The sequence below is a fragment of the Rissa tridactyla genome, chromosome 22 (genome assembly GCF_028500815.1).
Source record: "Rissa tridactyla isolate bRisTri1 chromosome 22, bRisTri1.patW.cur.20221130, whole genome shotgun sequence".
NCBI classification, from domain to species: Eukaryota; Metazoa; Chordata; class Aves; order Charadriiformes; family Laridae; genus Rissa; species Rissa tridactyla.
In genome coordinates, this window is record NC_071487.1 from 1,120,799 (window position 1) to 1,136,983 (window position 16,185).

Here is a 16,185-nt window from a genome sequence, read left to right on the forward strand (position 1 = left end):
ACTCCAATTATTTTTTGAGCAGGGCAAAAAGCTTTACAGACACAGCTTAAGCCAGAAAGCACTATGCAGATGGTATAAAGCAAAAAAATTTGAAAAAACATCACAGAAAGAGGTTCCACAGGTAAAAAAAAAATAAAATACAGGATACAGCAGGTCTTTCAGAGCTAAATGCATTCCATGTATAAAAACTGAAAGTATGTTGAAAAAAACTGCCACATCTGGCAAGTACGTTCATGACAAGACCACACTCTCAGGCACTTACTCGGTTAGGTCTGAGGTTTCTTTCCGCATTCACACTCTTCCTCAGCACTTTGGGTGCCAGTAGGTCATGGCTTGCCATTGGGACTGGAGAGCACCTATTGCATCACTGCACACATTGTGTATAAGCCCAGATGGAAACAAAAGCTGCTGTAGATCAGTAAAGACATTCAAACATGAAAGCTATTGATATTGCAGTAGTCTTTATTATTAAAAAAAATAAAGTCCTTAAAGAGAAGGTGTCAGGTTAATACAAAAGCATTTATGATTTTAATAATTTGTTTCCAAGACAATTAGGCAACAAGTTACCAAAACTTTTCACTTGTTACAGGTGACCAGGGTCCTTCCAATCATCAGCCTCATTACTTGCAACTTCACATTTCCTCTCAGCAAATCCAGAAATAAGGGACAATTAAGAGTTCCTCCAGAACTTGTACACTGAGTGATGAATAATCATGCTGTACATTCCTACAGATCCTCCTGATGAGATCAGCAAACACACAGTACCACATACACAATTCCACATCTATGTTCTGGTATGTCGCCCTCTAAGGAAAACCACTTTGGGAAGAGATGCAAATCACTGCACTAGAAGTCAGTTCCAAGAAAATAAACCAAGAAGTTTAAGAACACATAGGTTGTATATGCTAAGAAAATCGTTTCTTATTATTTACCTTTCAGTACTGTCACGGCAGAAAGTGATGAGAAAGGTGTCATAGAAATTCATGTTAAAAAAAATTATGTCTCCTATGGGACAGCATGTAGAAGAAAACTCCACTTCTATATTAGTAAGCATACATGCTGCTGTTTTCACGTTCTGGTATATATGTTCATAGAAGAAGTAAAAAGGTAACAAGTCTGCTGGCACTGATTTAGTACCCACCCATTAGTAAAATACACAAACTTAGTTGAAGTACCAGTGTTTCACAACATCTAGTCCATGATTCTCTTCACATATTCTTTGGTTATGCAGAGAAACTTCTTTACTAACTTCAAACGACAGGTTCTGCACTTGTGTGAAGCTCCTGAAACAAAGGAAGCAAGCTAAATCAGTTACTCTGGAGGATAATAACTTCCGCTTAACCCCAAAGGCCATGCGCCTGGACATTCCCATCATTGTCCTATCATGCAGCCACCAGAAGAAAAAGGTAAGATGTGAATTTTCTTCCCAAAGGCCAGAATTTGGAGGAGAGAAGGGGCAGGTTACAGGATGAGGAGATGTGTGGCTTTATGGTCTATCAGTGATACTTTGTTGACACAATACTCGAGGAAAAAACCTTTTCTGTGCTCCTTGTACCTCCTAAAGGATGATATATTGGTACCATTGTTATTTAAGACACAGCGCTTCCAGTTCACTTTTCTGTCTCATGGAGTTTTCCACTCTCCGACATATTTGCACTTTACCAGGGCTACTCTTGCTTACTGAAATTCTCAGTGAAAGTGTCAGCAAATGGTACAGTAAAGAAGTTCACTTAGAATACGCAAACAAAAAACCCCAAGCATCTTTACTTTGATTGTAGGTAGAGTAGGCTACAAACAGAATTAAACTTAGTTCTACTATCCCCTCAATTAATCCTCCTTCAATACACATTCTGGATATATTCTATTGAGATCTATAGATCTCTGAATATTTAGCCAGCGAGTCTTTTCACCTGACTGTTGTAAATACCTTTGAAGGTCTTTATCCAGTTTCTGAGATGTTTCCTTAAGCTCTTTCAGTGCACTACATGCTTTTGCACTTTCTTCTGAGTAGCTTGGCATAACTTCTGTCAGAAGTTCTTGTGTGATAGTTAACTGCTTTTGTAGTTCATCTACAATATGAGATGTTAAAAATATTACTCCAAAATGCCTGCAGTGGCATCAGTTAATACAAGATTACTTAATAGCTGGAGTAACCATGGAGACAGGTGAACTAGATGATGGAAAACTACTGCTTGCTCAGCTGTCACAAACACACCATGAAAAAACTGGAAAGGCCAAATTATTCTTAGCTATTGTGACTAACACCAGCAACAGGCTATTAAAGTTGCTAATCAAACTCATTTAGAGTATATCAAAGACTTTTACAACACAGAAATACAAGAGGGGGGAAAAAAAAAAGTTTTAAACATTAAAAATTCCCTGGCCAGTTATATATGTTGCTATTGGCATGTACCCCCAGCATGGAATTTATCCAGTCCTTTCCACTAGCATTCACAAACCAAAACCAGGTATTTATTTCCTTTCAAGCCTTCTTACAAGAATTCTAAGTTCTTCCAAAAAACCTTTTCCATTTGTTTTAAAGTAAGTAAGATTATTGTGAGCGGTTTAAGAATCTTATTTCTTGCAGAGTAGCAGTTTAAAAATGTAATTTTTTGTACAGACTTCAATACCAAACACAAGTACTAATTTATTAAACAAACATTCTCTGATTCAAGACATCACACAATGTATTTAAGCTCTAGTGCTACAGGAAACATGAGCAAGTCTACCCACGGGACTTTAACCCTTAAACACAGAAGAGATCAAAGTATTTCTACAACTCTACAACTTGCTTATCCATTAAGAACAAGGGAGGAGGAGGAATGCCATGAATACAGTTAAAACATACAGAAACTCGCTAAAGTGTATATGAAGACTGTCCTAGTTTAGAAAGTTAATTTTTTCCTGCTACAGGATAAAAAACTTGTTCAAGTCCAGTTTAGTGGTTAAACAGAGACAAGAATTATTCATAGCAAACACATGACTAATGTTGCAGCCTAGTGTCCATACAAGCTCTAAGAGTACACAAAATTCCTCCAGTGGCCACAGACAGATCTAGCAATAACAATGTAAGAATTTTAGCATACCAAAACCCACTATTTCTGAAAGTAAATTTCATGAATCAAATTTTCATACCAAGGTATGTTAGCATATCTCCTTCTATGTGAATATTCTTTATGGGTAATTCATGTCTAGTGGCATCCAGGGAAACTGCAAAGCTTTTATATTGCTCTTTAAACTTTTCACAAACAGGAACAAGGGGAGAAAGTACTTCCATCTGCAAAAGAGACACGATGAACCAACACTTCTTCAAAAGCAGCCATTTTGTTGGTACAGCCCCAGCTCAATACAGAAAAGTAATTCATAAAAAACCCCAACTATGATTCTGAAATGCTCGTTGACGGAGGAATTCAAGAAGTTTGTGGTGTGATACTCCTATCATGCTGTTTAATACATTTTCCTCTACCACCTCAAAATACCTAGGTCAATACTGGTTTCCATGTTACTGTAGCTCAGAGGTACCAGCAACGTAGCAGATAAAGTGTTATATTCGATACTTTGACTGTAGTTAAGTGTACTCTCCAAAAGACAAAAGTATGGTTTAATTTTTGCAACGCATATCTGTTAAAAGCAAACGTAGGTTCAATTTTGAAAATGAATTATTCCAAAATTAATTATTCATTGGAAATTTGCCTTCTTACAACCAGGCCAGAACTATTGCTGCCTAACATATAAAAATAAGACAAATAAAGAACAGAAGATGTTCACTACTCATTCAAGGGTTAGCATCTCAGCTCTAGCCATAACTGTAATTGCGTAACTGCAGGATGTTCAGGTGTTTTTAAGACACTTGCATCTTCTGTGCATCAGCTGCAAACTGGTCTGGCAACTGGTACGCTATTGTTGCCCCTTTCCTTATAGCTCTAACTTCTCCTTCCGGAGTATCCACAAAGGACAACCAAAAACACGACAAAGGCATTTGCTTAGGTAACTGGAGAGCTTTACATGCCACAACAGGAAGATGATGTTTATTTTGTTAAAGATGCATAAAATTGTACCCCAGCAAGCCACAGAAGCAGAGGAATCTTTTCTGGATAAAGGGCTACTTCATAAGTGAGCTTGTTTAAATATACGAGAAGCATAAACTGCAATAAAGCCTACCTGTTTGTCTAATGCCTCATCAAGCTTCTGCTCTCTCTCTTTGAGTAGAATTTCACGCTTCAACTTGCGGAGCTTCTCCTGTTGTCTCTCCTTTTCTTCACACAATGTTATCAAGTTATTTTCTGCTTTTTTCTCCAGCTCAGCAAGATTTTTTCCTGCCTATTACATCCAAAAAATACTCACAACTGAAGTAATACATCTAAGTAATTAATATATTCAGAATAAACAGAAGTAAGCCCCAGACCAGGTCAAAGAGCTTCAATTAATGAATCAGAGACCTCATGCAATAAGCAGAGTATGTTAAATTGAAGATCCCCTCCATCTTCTTCTCCCACCCCCGACAATATTTTTTGTAAAGTAAAAATATACACTGAGTGAACCAAGAACTAAACCACTGCTACAACCTTGAACTCCAAACACTCTCACTTGGTATTCAGTAAACTTCTGCACACCCCTACTTCATGAGGAACCAGCACCAGCTTAATAAACTGTCACTGAATTCACTCTAAGAGAATTTTCAAAGCAAGTCATACAGTTTTACAACCATAAACATATAAAGTGACAAAAATCAAACTTCTACGGATCAGAAAGCATAGATGAGAAATGAAACAATTCCTCAGTACTAAGTTCTTCTATCTGAAATACCAAATACTTGACTGACACTCACCTTTACTCTTAGGTAAGTTAAAAGCAGTGTCTGAGATTCCAGCTCTTTCATCAGATCATCATAATCCTCTTCCTTCAGAAAAGACAAGAATACGCTAGATCATTTTTGGTATTTAAACAATTATTTCTCCAATGTTCAAACAAATTACTGAAAGTCGAGTTTGTGCCCAGAATCATCATCAACAATGGTCAGCTTGATGAAAACAGTTTGGGTTTTTAAACAATGCATGTTAATTAAATATACCTCTCTGTTCCACCACTTTTCATAACATTTTCAGCAGATTTTCATAATACTGGTAGAGAACTTGAAGTTTCAGTTGAATGAGATTCCTGAATGGCACTTCAAATTAGGTTGAATCAATGTTAGTTTTCTGAGCAAAAGACGTCAGAAAATATTTAAAGATAACACGATATAATTAAAAAGTACGAACAGGAATACAAATAGAATCGACTTGAGGAGCTGCTACAATTGAGGCAGATTCTTTAAGACAGGAAATGGAAGCAGAACTTTGATCAGCGTTGAGAGATCCAATAAACAAAACAAAGACAGACTTATCCGCTGACTTCTGCCAGAAGACTTTAGATCATCTCAGGACCATGAAGTTGTTATCAAGACTAAAGATAAACAGAAAATCTTCATTTCACACATTTCAAAATAAATATGCTTAAAAAATGAGAGCAGTGAGACTCACCCCTGTTTTGTCTTCTTCACGTGTGTGTCTATCTTCTTTGCAAGCAGGAGTCTTTTTGCAGACAGTTTTATCTGTATCACAACAGAAAAGTTATTGCTCTCTTCTACCAAAGTATATAGGGTAGTTCAACATACCATCAGACTCTTCAAAGGCAAAGATAATTTCAAAGTTATTATATGTATCAGTAAAGGAGACTTGTGCTCTATTTCTGTCCTTGATGATACTCATGAGATGCGGATCACATGCACGTTTAGCTTTAAGTGACAGTTACAGATAGAAGTGATAAAATTTTCAGAAGGGCTGATAATCTAACACCCATCTGTTACAGCAACAAAGAGCTGAGGGTACTTTGTTCTTTAATGTTTGATCTTAAACAAAAAGAACAGAGCACCCAGAAGATACTAAAAATTGAGAGGTTAATTTAAAGCCCAAAGGTCTCGATACCTCTGCTTAAAGACGCTTCATAGAATCATGGAATGTGTTGGGTTGGAAGGGACCTTTAAAGGTCATCTAGTCCAACCCCCCTGCAGTAAGGAGGGACATCTTTAACTACATCAGAGATCTAGACACTTGAAATAACATTCACCTTATTTAACAAAATCCTTCTGTGAACATAGTAAAATACAAGGGTAACTTATCATCAAGTTATGGCACATACATTAAAAATAATAAAACAAGAAATTGAGTATGAGTGGAAGCTTACCAGAAATAGCTGAAATATCAAGGTCCGGTAGACTAATTTTATCTCCATCTAATAAAGTGGACTGCAAGTCACCTTTCTCAGAACAACTCTGATTTAATGAGCCATGGACAACACCTGAAGAAAGAAGCTGTTATCAAACTGAAAGAATTAGAAGAGATTCTGCACAATTATATATGCTTTCACTAATATGTGGCAACCTTATGCTGACTTTTACACATTTACTTTTTATGTGTAATACTCCCTAACTTACCCAGAAATAAGGTAGTTCAGAATGTTCTCCTCAAGTATTTCACAGTTCAACAACACCACCACCACTCAGATGTGAAAAGGGAATAGTTATTTCCTCAGATTTTAAAGTCAAGTTCAGGTCTTACCAGAAAATTATTTTGCAATTCTTGCAAGAGAAATAAAAATGGACTATTTTGCAGACAGGGATTTTCAGTAATTTACACTGGATTTATTAAAAAGGTTAAATATAAAAAGAGCAGGGCAATGGTGAGGCCATAGTAAAAGAGCAGTTCAAAGCCTTGTGCAGAAGGCAAGAGATACGCTTATTTTAGACAACCCAATTACTGAATTCCAGATTAGTTTTCTATCAGAACGTACAGAAGAGTTTGATGGACTTCAGTTTACACCTCTTAATCCCACAGTGAGTTTCTTAATTCCCTTTGTATACAGATAATAACTGGCAGCGATGCAAGTAACAAAAAATACCACCTCTTAGCATCATTTTACAGTTGTTAAGAGTTCCACAGGTTGGAAACACAAATTCACAAAAGGATAACTTTTAAATTACTCCAGTAAAACCTACCAGCAGAAGTTTTACATTTCTGAGGAAGAACTGATCTTGATTCAGTCGCAGAAGATGATTTCTCAGTAGACATTGAAAAAGAATTTGAAGTATCCTGACAATCAAGAAACAGAAAAGACTGAACATAAGCAGTACCCATCATTGACAACATATCTTACCTCTGACTTGAATGCTGACAACAAAAAACTACAAGCCCAGTACATCTTGGGGCTTTGTGAGTCACCCGAGTGCAATTCCAAATTCCTATCCCCATCCGCATCTCCCCCAAAACCCCAGCAGAGGCCTTTTTAGCTTAGATCTCGCTGCCACACGTCCGAGACAGCCCTCAGACCATTCCTACCCCTTGCTGAGCGACCCCCGAGCCCAGTAGCGAGGCGGCCAAGTACCTTCTTGGCGTTTTTCTCATGGCACTGCATGTAGCGAGACTTCACGATTCTTTTTCCTGAAGAAGGAGCAAAGAGATCTCAGCCGGGCCCGCCGCCGGGCTTCCCGCCTCAGCGACCCACCGCCGCGCCTCAGTGGGAGCGGGGCCCCCCTCACCCCGCGGCTACCTCTCTGCCTGCTTTCAGACACTGCTCCGCCCGCCACCATAGTACGAGAGTCGCTCTGCAGCGCCGACATCCTGCAAAGACAGAGCGGGAGATGACAGCGTCGGATCCGGAGCCAGGCGGCGAAACAACCACCCCCTTCCTCACCCTCCCGCTGCCTCAGCCGCCTTCTCGTTCGAACGGCCGCGCAGGCGCAGCACCGCCCCCGCGCTCCGGGGGAGCCCAGCGCCCCCTGGCGGCGCGGAGGGATGGGACGAGCCGCCACGGCCGGCGCCGCTCGGGGCACAGGGAACGGCGCCCGCCCCGCCCCGCGCTCCCCGCGGCGCCAAGCGAGGAACGAGGGGTGGGCAGTGACTCTGTCACCCGATGAGCCCTCCCCACCCGGGAAGGGGAACCGAGGAAAAAACAAGGAAACCGAGGGTTGAAATATAAACGTATTTAATAGAGTAAGACTATTATTAAGATTATTATTATTAATGTTAATAATATTAAAGAACCAATATAGATACCAATACCAACATAGAATCATAGAATCGTCTAGGTTGGAAGGGACCTTCAAGTTCATCGAGCCCAGCCATCAACCCAACACTGCCCAAACCACCACTAACCCACAACCCTCAGCACCGCGTCTGCCCGGCTTTTAAATACCCCCAGGGACGGTGACTCCACCACCTCCCTGGGCAGCCTGGTCCAATGCTTGACAACCCTTTCTGCGTAAAAATTTCTCCTAATATCCATCCTAAACCTCCCCTGGCACAACTTGTGGCCGTTTCCTCTTGTCCCATCGCCTGTTCCTTGGGAGAAGAGACCGACCCCCCCGGCTGCCCCCTCCTTTCAGGGAGCTGTAGAGAGCGAGAAGGTCTCCCCTCCTCCTCCTTCTCCTCTCCAGGCTGAACACCCCCAGCTCCCTCAGCCGCTCCTCACAGGACTTGTGCTCCAGACCCCTCACCAGCTCCGCTCCCCTTCTCTGGACACGCTCCAGCCCCTCAATGTCGTTCTTGTGGTGAGGGGCCCAAAACTGGACACAGCCCTTGAGGTGGGGCCTCACCAGTGCCCAGTACAGCGGGGTGATCACTGCCCCAAGCTAGCTAGCCACGCTATTTCTGATACAGGCAATATAAAATATACTAGGATTATACACTGCCCATTTTACCATAGGAAGCTGTGCACTCCCAGCAGGGGACAGCAAATGTGGGACACTGTGAGTGCTGCAGCTTCAGGAGGAAGAGGAGCACCCAGGGCTCCAGCACCAGGGCAAGGAGTTCTCAGGATAGCAGCCATCAAGGAAGAGCGGACTTCTCAGCAAGCTTTCTAATTTATAGCGAATGTGACGTTCACGGTATGAAGTAATCCTGTTGGCCAGTTTGGATTAAGTGCCCCAGTCTCACTCCTCCTCATCCCCACACCTGGCAAGCTCAAAAACACCAAGACCTTGATCTTGGCATACCATAGCTGGCTATAAAGTAAATATTTTCACCAATTCAGACACTAGAGTCCTCTAAAAGCACAATTTTCCCAAGTGCTAGAAGGGACCTTACCAAGAAGTAAAATTACTGAATTAATCCTGTGTCACTCAAGCCAGGACAAGTTGGTGAACCTCAAGAAGGCTATACTAGGGATGTCCTGCCCTGAGGACCTGACAAATGGCTGGAGGCCGCCGCCGCCGCCCCCGCAGTGGAGCCCTCACAGCGCCGGCAGGCGACGCTTCCACTGGGGTTCTTCGGTTTTGACAGGAATCCACCCACTCCCGCTTCTCACCGCCGGGCCCTACCTCATGAAAGCACCTGGCTCCCTACGAGCGCCCGCTCCCGAGCCATGTGGGCAGGCGGGAGCGAGGCGGTCGGGCCGAGCGCTGCCCGCCATCGCCCCGGGGCGCCGCTTCGCGCCTCCCGCCCCGCCGCGCGGCTGAGGGGGCGCCGGGTGGGGTGGGGGGCACAGCGCATGCGCCGTGCGCGAGCGGCGCTGAATGGGCGCCGCCCTGCCTCCCCCTACCCGGAAGTGGCGAGCGGCGCCTCGGCGGGGCCTGTGGCGGGCGGCGGTGCTGGTCGCTAGCGCTTCACCCACCGGCTGAGGTAAATGGCGTCCCGCGCCTCCGGTGGGCGCCCATTCTCCTTCCTTCCTTCCTTCTTTCTTTCTTTCCCTCCCTCCCTCCAGTGTGTCCTCTATGGGCGACTGAACTCTGTGGTGGTGGCCCCTCAGAGGGACCGGGTCTCACACAGACCACCGAGCCCGGGGCTGGTGTGGCGGGCGCGGGCGTTCTGAGGGGGGAGCGTCCGGCGGGCGGCGGTGGTTCTGAGGGCGAAACGTCTGGCGGGGGCAGCTGAGGGGCTCCACCGCTTCCCTCAGGAGCCCGGGGGCCGTTCCTTGGGTCGCCCCCTCGGGAGCCGGCGCCCTGGTGTGCCTGGCTTTGGGGCGGCTGCTGGGGCTGGGAAGGGACGCGACGCGGTGGCCGGTGTGTTGTTGCTGACTCGTTTTGCATCTGATGTGCTCGAAGAGCTGGACGTGCCCCAAGGGAAGGAACATGCCCCGCCGCCTGTCTCTCAGGCGATGTGCGGGGGGAAGATGTCGATCAGGGCACGGAGTTAACTTCCACCTCCTGCTTTCTGCTCTTACAACCACGCAGTGTTCTGCTTTTTCACATGGTGTCTCTAGCTCTCGGTATGAACAGCCTGTAACCTTTCGTACAAGTATCTCGGCATCTTTCAAAAAATTCGTTGAAGCTCTCTGGGTTCTTTTGTTTCTTTGTTTTATTTTTGAGCAGCTCTTGACAATATCAGTGCTGCTGTGTTGAGGTCGTGCTTTATCATGGTGACCATCATTGCCTAGCTTATATATGCCTCTAGCTGTTTGTATCTTAGAAGCGCTGTGTCTTTTTGGTAAGCTGGGTTTTGCAATCTCTGGAAAGTAAAACTTTTGCAATCTGGGAACATCTTTTTGTTACGTGTTTTTGTAGGCTAAAAGTAGCAAAGTACCATCCTGATTCATGACTACTGTGACCATACCCTTCACATAGGTATGTGCAATCCTGATGTAAGATGACTTCCCAGTATAATTTTCAGACTTATTTTCTATTATTCTGTAAGTATTTTGGCAAAATTCTTACCCAGCTTTGTTTGCAAGTCCTGTTTGTGAAAAGTGAGAAGTACTTTGGATGCAAATGAGTTCAGTATTCTTTGATTTCACCTTCTGGAAATGGGCGGCTGTATAGCAAAGGGTTGGAGATGATCTCAGGCTTCTGGCAGATGTAATTAGCCTTTCAAAGATGTCATCAGCATCCTCCCACATTACTCCTAGAGGTGGCTTGGTATCGGTTTGTCTACCTAGCTGTTTGCAAATAAGAGTTTGTCATGGGTAATTAGAAGCTCTCTGATTTCAGGTCTGTTAGCTGGAATACATAACTGAAGTACTTGCCCTAAAGTAACAGTGTGAGGTAAGCCTGCAGTCCGGTTTAGTATATTGGTGTCACACCCATCAAGTTTTAGGAAGCCTTTGGTGTCTTTAACTTGGAATCTTGTCAGGAACAAATCCCTTTAATGTAGGGGAAACAATATGGGGAACTTCTAACGCATATGTGTATTCGTATTAGTTTCAAGATTCATTGTGGCTTTCTTTAGAAAAGAGTTAATTGTGATTATTTTTGCCTTTGAACTAACAATGAGATTCTTTACCTGCTCTACACTTGAAGTCCGGTAACAGCCTCTGCTTTTCGTGATGATGCATATAAGACCATTTCCTTAATCATTAGTGTTTATTTATTAGCATAAAAGTCAGGAGTTACTACAGTAATGTGACAGAACTGTTTTTGTAGAATTGTACGATTTGGGTTGCTTGGGGTTTGTTTGGGTTTTTTTTGGTTTTGTTGGGGTTTTTTTTGGTCACCCTATTTGAAGGTTATCTCCACAAAAAGCTTTTTCAGTAGTTGAATGTAGTTTGTGCAGTGACAGGGCAGCTGTCTGTGCAAATGGATAGTCTAATCAGAATGGGAAGGCTCATAAGTCTGTGTTTTTCTGTGGAACCTAAAACGCTTATAGAACTAAATAATTTAGGAAGAGTAAAAGCAGCTGATGAAAAATTTAAGTGAGGTTCACCTAGAAAGTAATACTTTGTACAGACTGAGTTTTCTGACAAATAATGATTCAAACATTAGACCTCTTGAATAATCCTGTGTATGAATAACAGTTTGACTCATATGCACGTAGTTCAATATTGCTTAGGCTAAATATGGCCTTTCCTTAGCTAGCTGGTCAAATACCATGATTTGCATATCTTAGGCATTTAAAAAGGAAAAATTCCTAAAAGATGCAACTGTATTAGCTATCTCAATAGCCATGGAAAAGAGTGAGAAATTATGATTCAACCGAAAGTCTGTAGTTCAGTACTTCTTTGTAAATATGAAAGCTGAAGATATTTATTAATCGCACTTCTAAGAAACAAGACCTACTTATTCTAACATCAAGGAGAAGTAAAGCCTGAGGTGCTGATAGGAATTTATTTTCTTCAATAGATGGCTATTTTAATAGATTATCTGCCTTCTGAAAGGACTAGGAGTGTCTTTATTTCAGAAAATGAAAATTCAGAGGTTTTGTCTCTGGTATATCATGTTTTCCTGATGTATCAGGTGACCTAAGTGTGGCCTGTAGAGTTGCTTTTATCTAGGCTTTATTGTGTTTGTATCTGATTACCAAATGAAACTCAATGCAGATCCTAGAAAAATATTCTCTTCCTTTAAAGACCAACAAAGTTTAACAATAAAAGTGTTTTAAAAGGTATTTTTGACATGTCTACATTCTGCTGATGAAACCCCCCTTTTTTTTTTCTTAATTCACACAAAAGTTCGACCTGGAGTTTCCTAAGAAAATTTCTTATCAGTGTAAATGCAGCATTAAACCAATGAGATTTTTACTTCCTTTACTGACAGCTGTAACACTACTAAGGATAAAATTAAGAAAAGTACAAAAGGTGGTAGAATAGTCTCCAAGGTTCTTTTGGCTTATACTCTTTGCAACTAAGACTCTGGTTTTTTGTCTTCATTCCTTTTTTTGTCAACAGGGACACTTTTTCATTTCCTCTGAATCATACTTGAGCCTACATCTGTAACTCTGACATCACACTTTTTGTAAGGTTAATAACATGCTATAGACCTTTAATGTCACTGTAAGACTGATAAGGTATCCTTGTCTTGAGGTTTAATTGTGCATCTGAGTCATTAAAAGAAAGTAGAGGCCTGCATCTTAGGTGGCTTGAGGGTGTAGATTTGGATCAGGGTCTCCCAGGCCGTAGGGAGTAGAGAGAAGGTGACTGAGAAGGAACTGCCTGTAACGAAGGTAATTTCTTTGACTTTTTCCTGTATTACATTGCATTACTCGCATTGCAGTCCAGCTTCTCCTTTGTTAGGCAGTCTGTGGCAGTAACTTCTCTGGCAGGGTTGATTACAAAGAGTAGTAACAAATGTGTTGTAAATTCGCATGCTCCATTCAGAACTACTCCTTTTGGAGCAGAAAAAGCCAAGAACTTTTAGCTAAAGAAAACCAAGGATCTAAAGTTGTTTAGTCCAGCAGAACTTTTTATGACCAAGAAAAATATTGAAGTGTTATTAGAATGCAAAGCAATTTTCAGGTAATCTGCAAATGTCTGGATACTGGAAAAATATTAAAATTAATTATGCTTAACTAACAGCAACTGTATGTCCTTACGATATGAGGTAAGACTAGGGTCGAGACCTTTGCCTTACCTGTATCGCACAGTTAATTGTGGAAACTAAATTTAGAGTCTCTCTGTAGCCTATTTTGCTGGAAATTCCTTGCTTTGGAAATCAAGGATAAGTAATAGCTGAATATTTTTGAAATTGCTAATTTTTTTTCAGTTTGATTAGGCAGAGGGATCTCTTTTGTGCATCGTCATTGGTGATTCTGATGCTCAAGAACATTAGATATCAAGTACTTGTGCTATGTTTCTACTTTTGTGTTGAAAATTACATGATGAAAAATGGGAGAAGCTTGAATCTTTCAGTTTGAGGAATGCAGTACTGGAAATGTACATGAAAATGTGAAGAACTGGCATATTATAAAGTTCATCCTCAACAGTTTTGCTGTAATGGTAGCTTTCCCTTTTTAGCTTCACTATGATTCATTGACTAAATATGTGACTTCAGATTATGGCCTTATTTAAACTAAAAGGATACCCTATGCTGATTGGGGCCAAGTTCTCTTCTAGAATTTTACTGCATTATTAAGTGGACAATGTTGGCGTTAATGCATATTGAAAAATTAATTAGCTTAATGGAGACTTGAAAACACTTAGAAAATATCATGAAAATCACCATATAGAATTGGAATTATTGGTTTTCTATTAACGTTGTTTGAGCAGAAAGTAAAATTACAGACTGATGATAAATTATGTAGCCTACTGCATTTCTTCTACAAAGTATTGACATGGTTACCTGAAGCGTTACCCTACTCAGTCATTTAAGTGGCAAGTATAATCAATCCTCCAATGATGGACTAAATAGTAGAGCCCCATGTTCACTTAGATTATTGTTTGATAAGCCCACTGGGTTTTTCTTTATAAGGAAGTGAAAGTACTAATTGATAGGTAATATAAAAATAAATATAGTGTTAGAGTGTTGCTTTATAAGCTTGTTATGTTACTGCTGTTAACAAAATACACTGTCTGTAGAACCTGCAAAGGATGGGGTAGGGAAGGTAACAAAATCCTGAAAAAAGTTTTTAGATTGGTTAGACTTCCTTCCATTTTTCTAGGCCTGTTGGAATTCTCCTTCCAGGATAGTTGAGCGAAGGTGGCCTGTAACTGGTACGTTATATTTAAATTTGTCTAGCACTATTTCAGATTTACTTCTCTCCGATCTCACTTGAAATAAGTACCAGTAAATTGTGTATGTTATACTGGCACAATGAAACCACTGTCACAAGGGTGCAAATCATAAATCACTATATCCTTTAACACACTGATCTCATGCAGCTGTTGCCCCACTCGCCCACAGAATTGATTCAGTCTCATGTTTTGAATAAAAGGTTAGAAGCAAAAGCTTTGTGTATCTGATTTTTTTTTTTTTTTTGTCTTGCCTGGCTTACCTAACTCTGTGTTTGCATCTCTAGAACAAGACTATGGTGAAAAATAATGCTTTGCTGTGTTTTGTAGATGCTGATGACTGTACTTAGTAAATTTTAAGTGCTGTGAAGATGTATACTTGTGTTACAAAAGGCTTGTGAAAAGTAAAGCATTTTAAGGAAAACAGGAAGAAGTCTGAATGTGAAGTCTAAAATTAGTTGATGTGCACCTAGTGCCAGCTTCTGCCTTCCACTTATTAAATTCTCTGACATACAGCTTTGTTTATTTCCCATGCGTTGGAAAGGGACTTTGTATAAGAGAGAATATTGAAAAAATTGAGGTAACTGCAGAATTTCCATCTGAGAGAGAACTCAACAGTGGTGGCTCGGCTGCTGTTTTCCTGAGTTTGCTGTTTTGCATGCTGACCAATACGGTTTCATTATTACCTTCTACTCTTGTATTTCTCCTTTTTCCTCCAGTACTCTCTGCACCTGAATTCGGGCTTGTGTTTCTTTGATGAGACAAATTACACTGAATAAATATTTCAATTGCTTAAAAATTTTCTAAATAACTAGAGATGATAAAATTACAAGGAATCATTGTAATCATCTGTTCAGACCACTTTCGACATAAATGAGAGGGTGGTACCTAATTAACTTTTTAGTTCAGGCACATCTGTAACTGGGGACTGGCTGATTTTTCTAAAGAGAGCTTTAGCAGTCAGGCCTCATCGTTAGTGTCAGTTAATTTTTTGCAGTGTAGGGTAGCCTTCTGGTGACGTTTATATCTTACGTTATCCTGAATTTGTCTAGCTTTGAATTCCAGCCACTGGCTTGAGTTACAGCTTTGTCCTCCAGACTGGTGATTGTTACCAAACTCTAGTTCCCCGTGCAAGGACTTAAACTGATATCGGTCTCCTCTGTGTGTTTCTCATAGACAAAGCTTCCATAGTGTTTTGCTCTAAGGGGCTATTTTCTAACAGATTTTTTGTTGTTGTCATTGCTGTTCTTATCTCAGCTTCTTAATTGAATTTTGGATACATTCTAGTTGCAGTATGAGTCATGTACTTTCTGGGTACAAGGGTAATATGGCTGCCTAACTAAATATTCATTTGATGTGTAGCTGGGAATTACATTTACTTTTATATTAGAATACCATGTTTAAATGATTACCTGCTATGGTTTTCAAGCCTATTTCAGGACAGCTCCCATTCCATTCCTCTGGTATGGATTGTTTCTTGGATAAATTTGAAGCTATATCTGTCTATAAACTGAGCTGAAATTTGTTTAGCATTTTTTTTCTTGCTGCTATACTACTGAACTATATAACTGATGTAGCTTTTTGATTACTTACTGCCTTCTCAATCTCTCTATGATACATTCCTTACCAGTAACTCTTCTCTTTTGTTTAGAACCATCATGAAAATGTTTACTTTGATGCCAGGAATCCAGCTTCACTAGAATCTAATCCTCCACTTGCTTGATGATACCCTATCCTTAGTTGAATACTGGAACTCATTAGGTAACCAATTTATAA

At 41.0% G+C, this 16,185-nt stretch overlaps 2 protein-coding genes across 12 annotated transcripts in view; one reads left to right on the forward strand and one right to left on the reverse strand.

The window, feature by feature from the left end:
- Positions 1–444: 444 nt before the first annotated feature.
- Positions 445–9,494, reverse strand: HAUS8 (HAUS augmin like complex subunit 8). The gene is made up of 11 exons (XM_054181662.1): positions 9,353–9,494; positions 7,585–7,655; positions 7,420–7,475; positions 7,034–7,127; positions 6,223–6,336; positions 5,520–5,590; positions 4,829–4,900; positions 4,162–4,320; positions 3,136–3,277; positions 1,928–2,069; positions 445–1,283 (listed from the first exon to the last, which is right to left on the reverse strand). Exons 1-11 carry the CDS (start codon positions 9,442–9,444, stop codon positions 1,163–1,165), a joined length of 1,134 nt encoding a protein of 377 aa, XP_054037637.1. The 5' UTR covers positions 9,445–9,494; the 3' UTR covers positions 445–1,162.
- A 46-nt stretch (positions 9,495–9,540) lies between these two features.
- Positions 9,541–16,185, forward strand: part of MYO9B (myosin IXB) — a 45,061-nt gene continuing 38,416 nt past the window's right edge. For 8 of the 11 annotated variants that reach the window (XM_054181644.1, XM_054181649.1, XM_054181651.1 and 5 more), the window contains exons 1-2: positions 9,541–9,653; positions 16,061–16,170. The gene's annotated coding sequence lies outside the window, so the exon portion shown is untranslated. Of the gene's footprint in view, positions 9,654–10,534; positions 10,595–14,339; positions 14,392–16,060; positions 16,171–16,185 lie in introns of all 11 variants that reach the window. The other 3 variants (XM_054181646.1, XM_054181647.1, XM_054181648.1) reach the window with 3 other exon arrangements.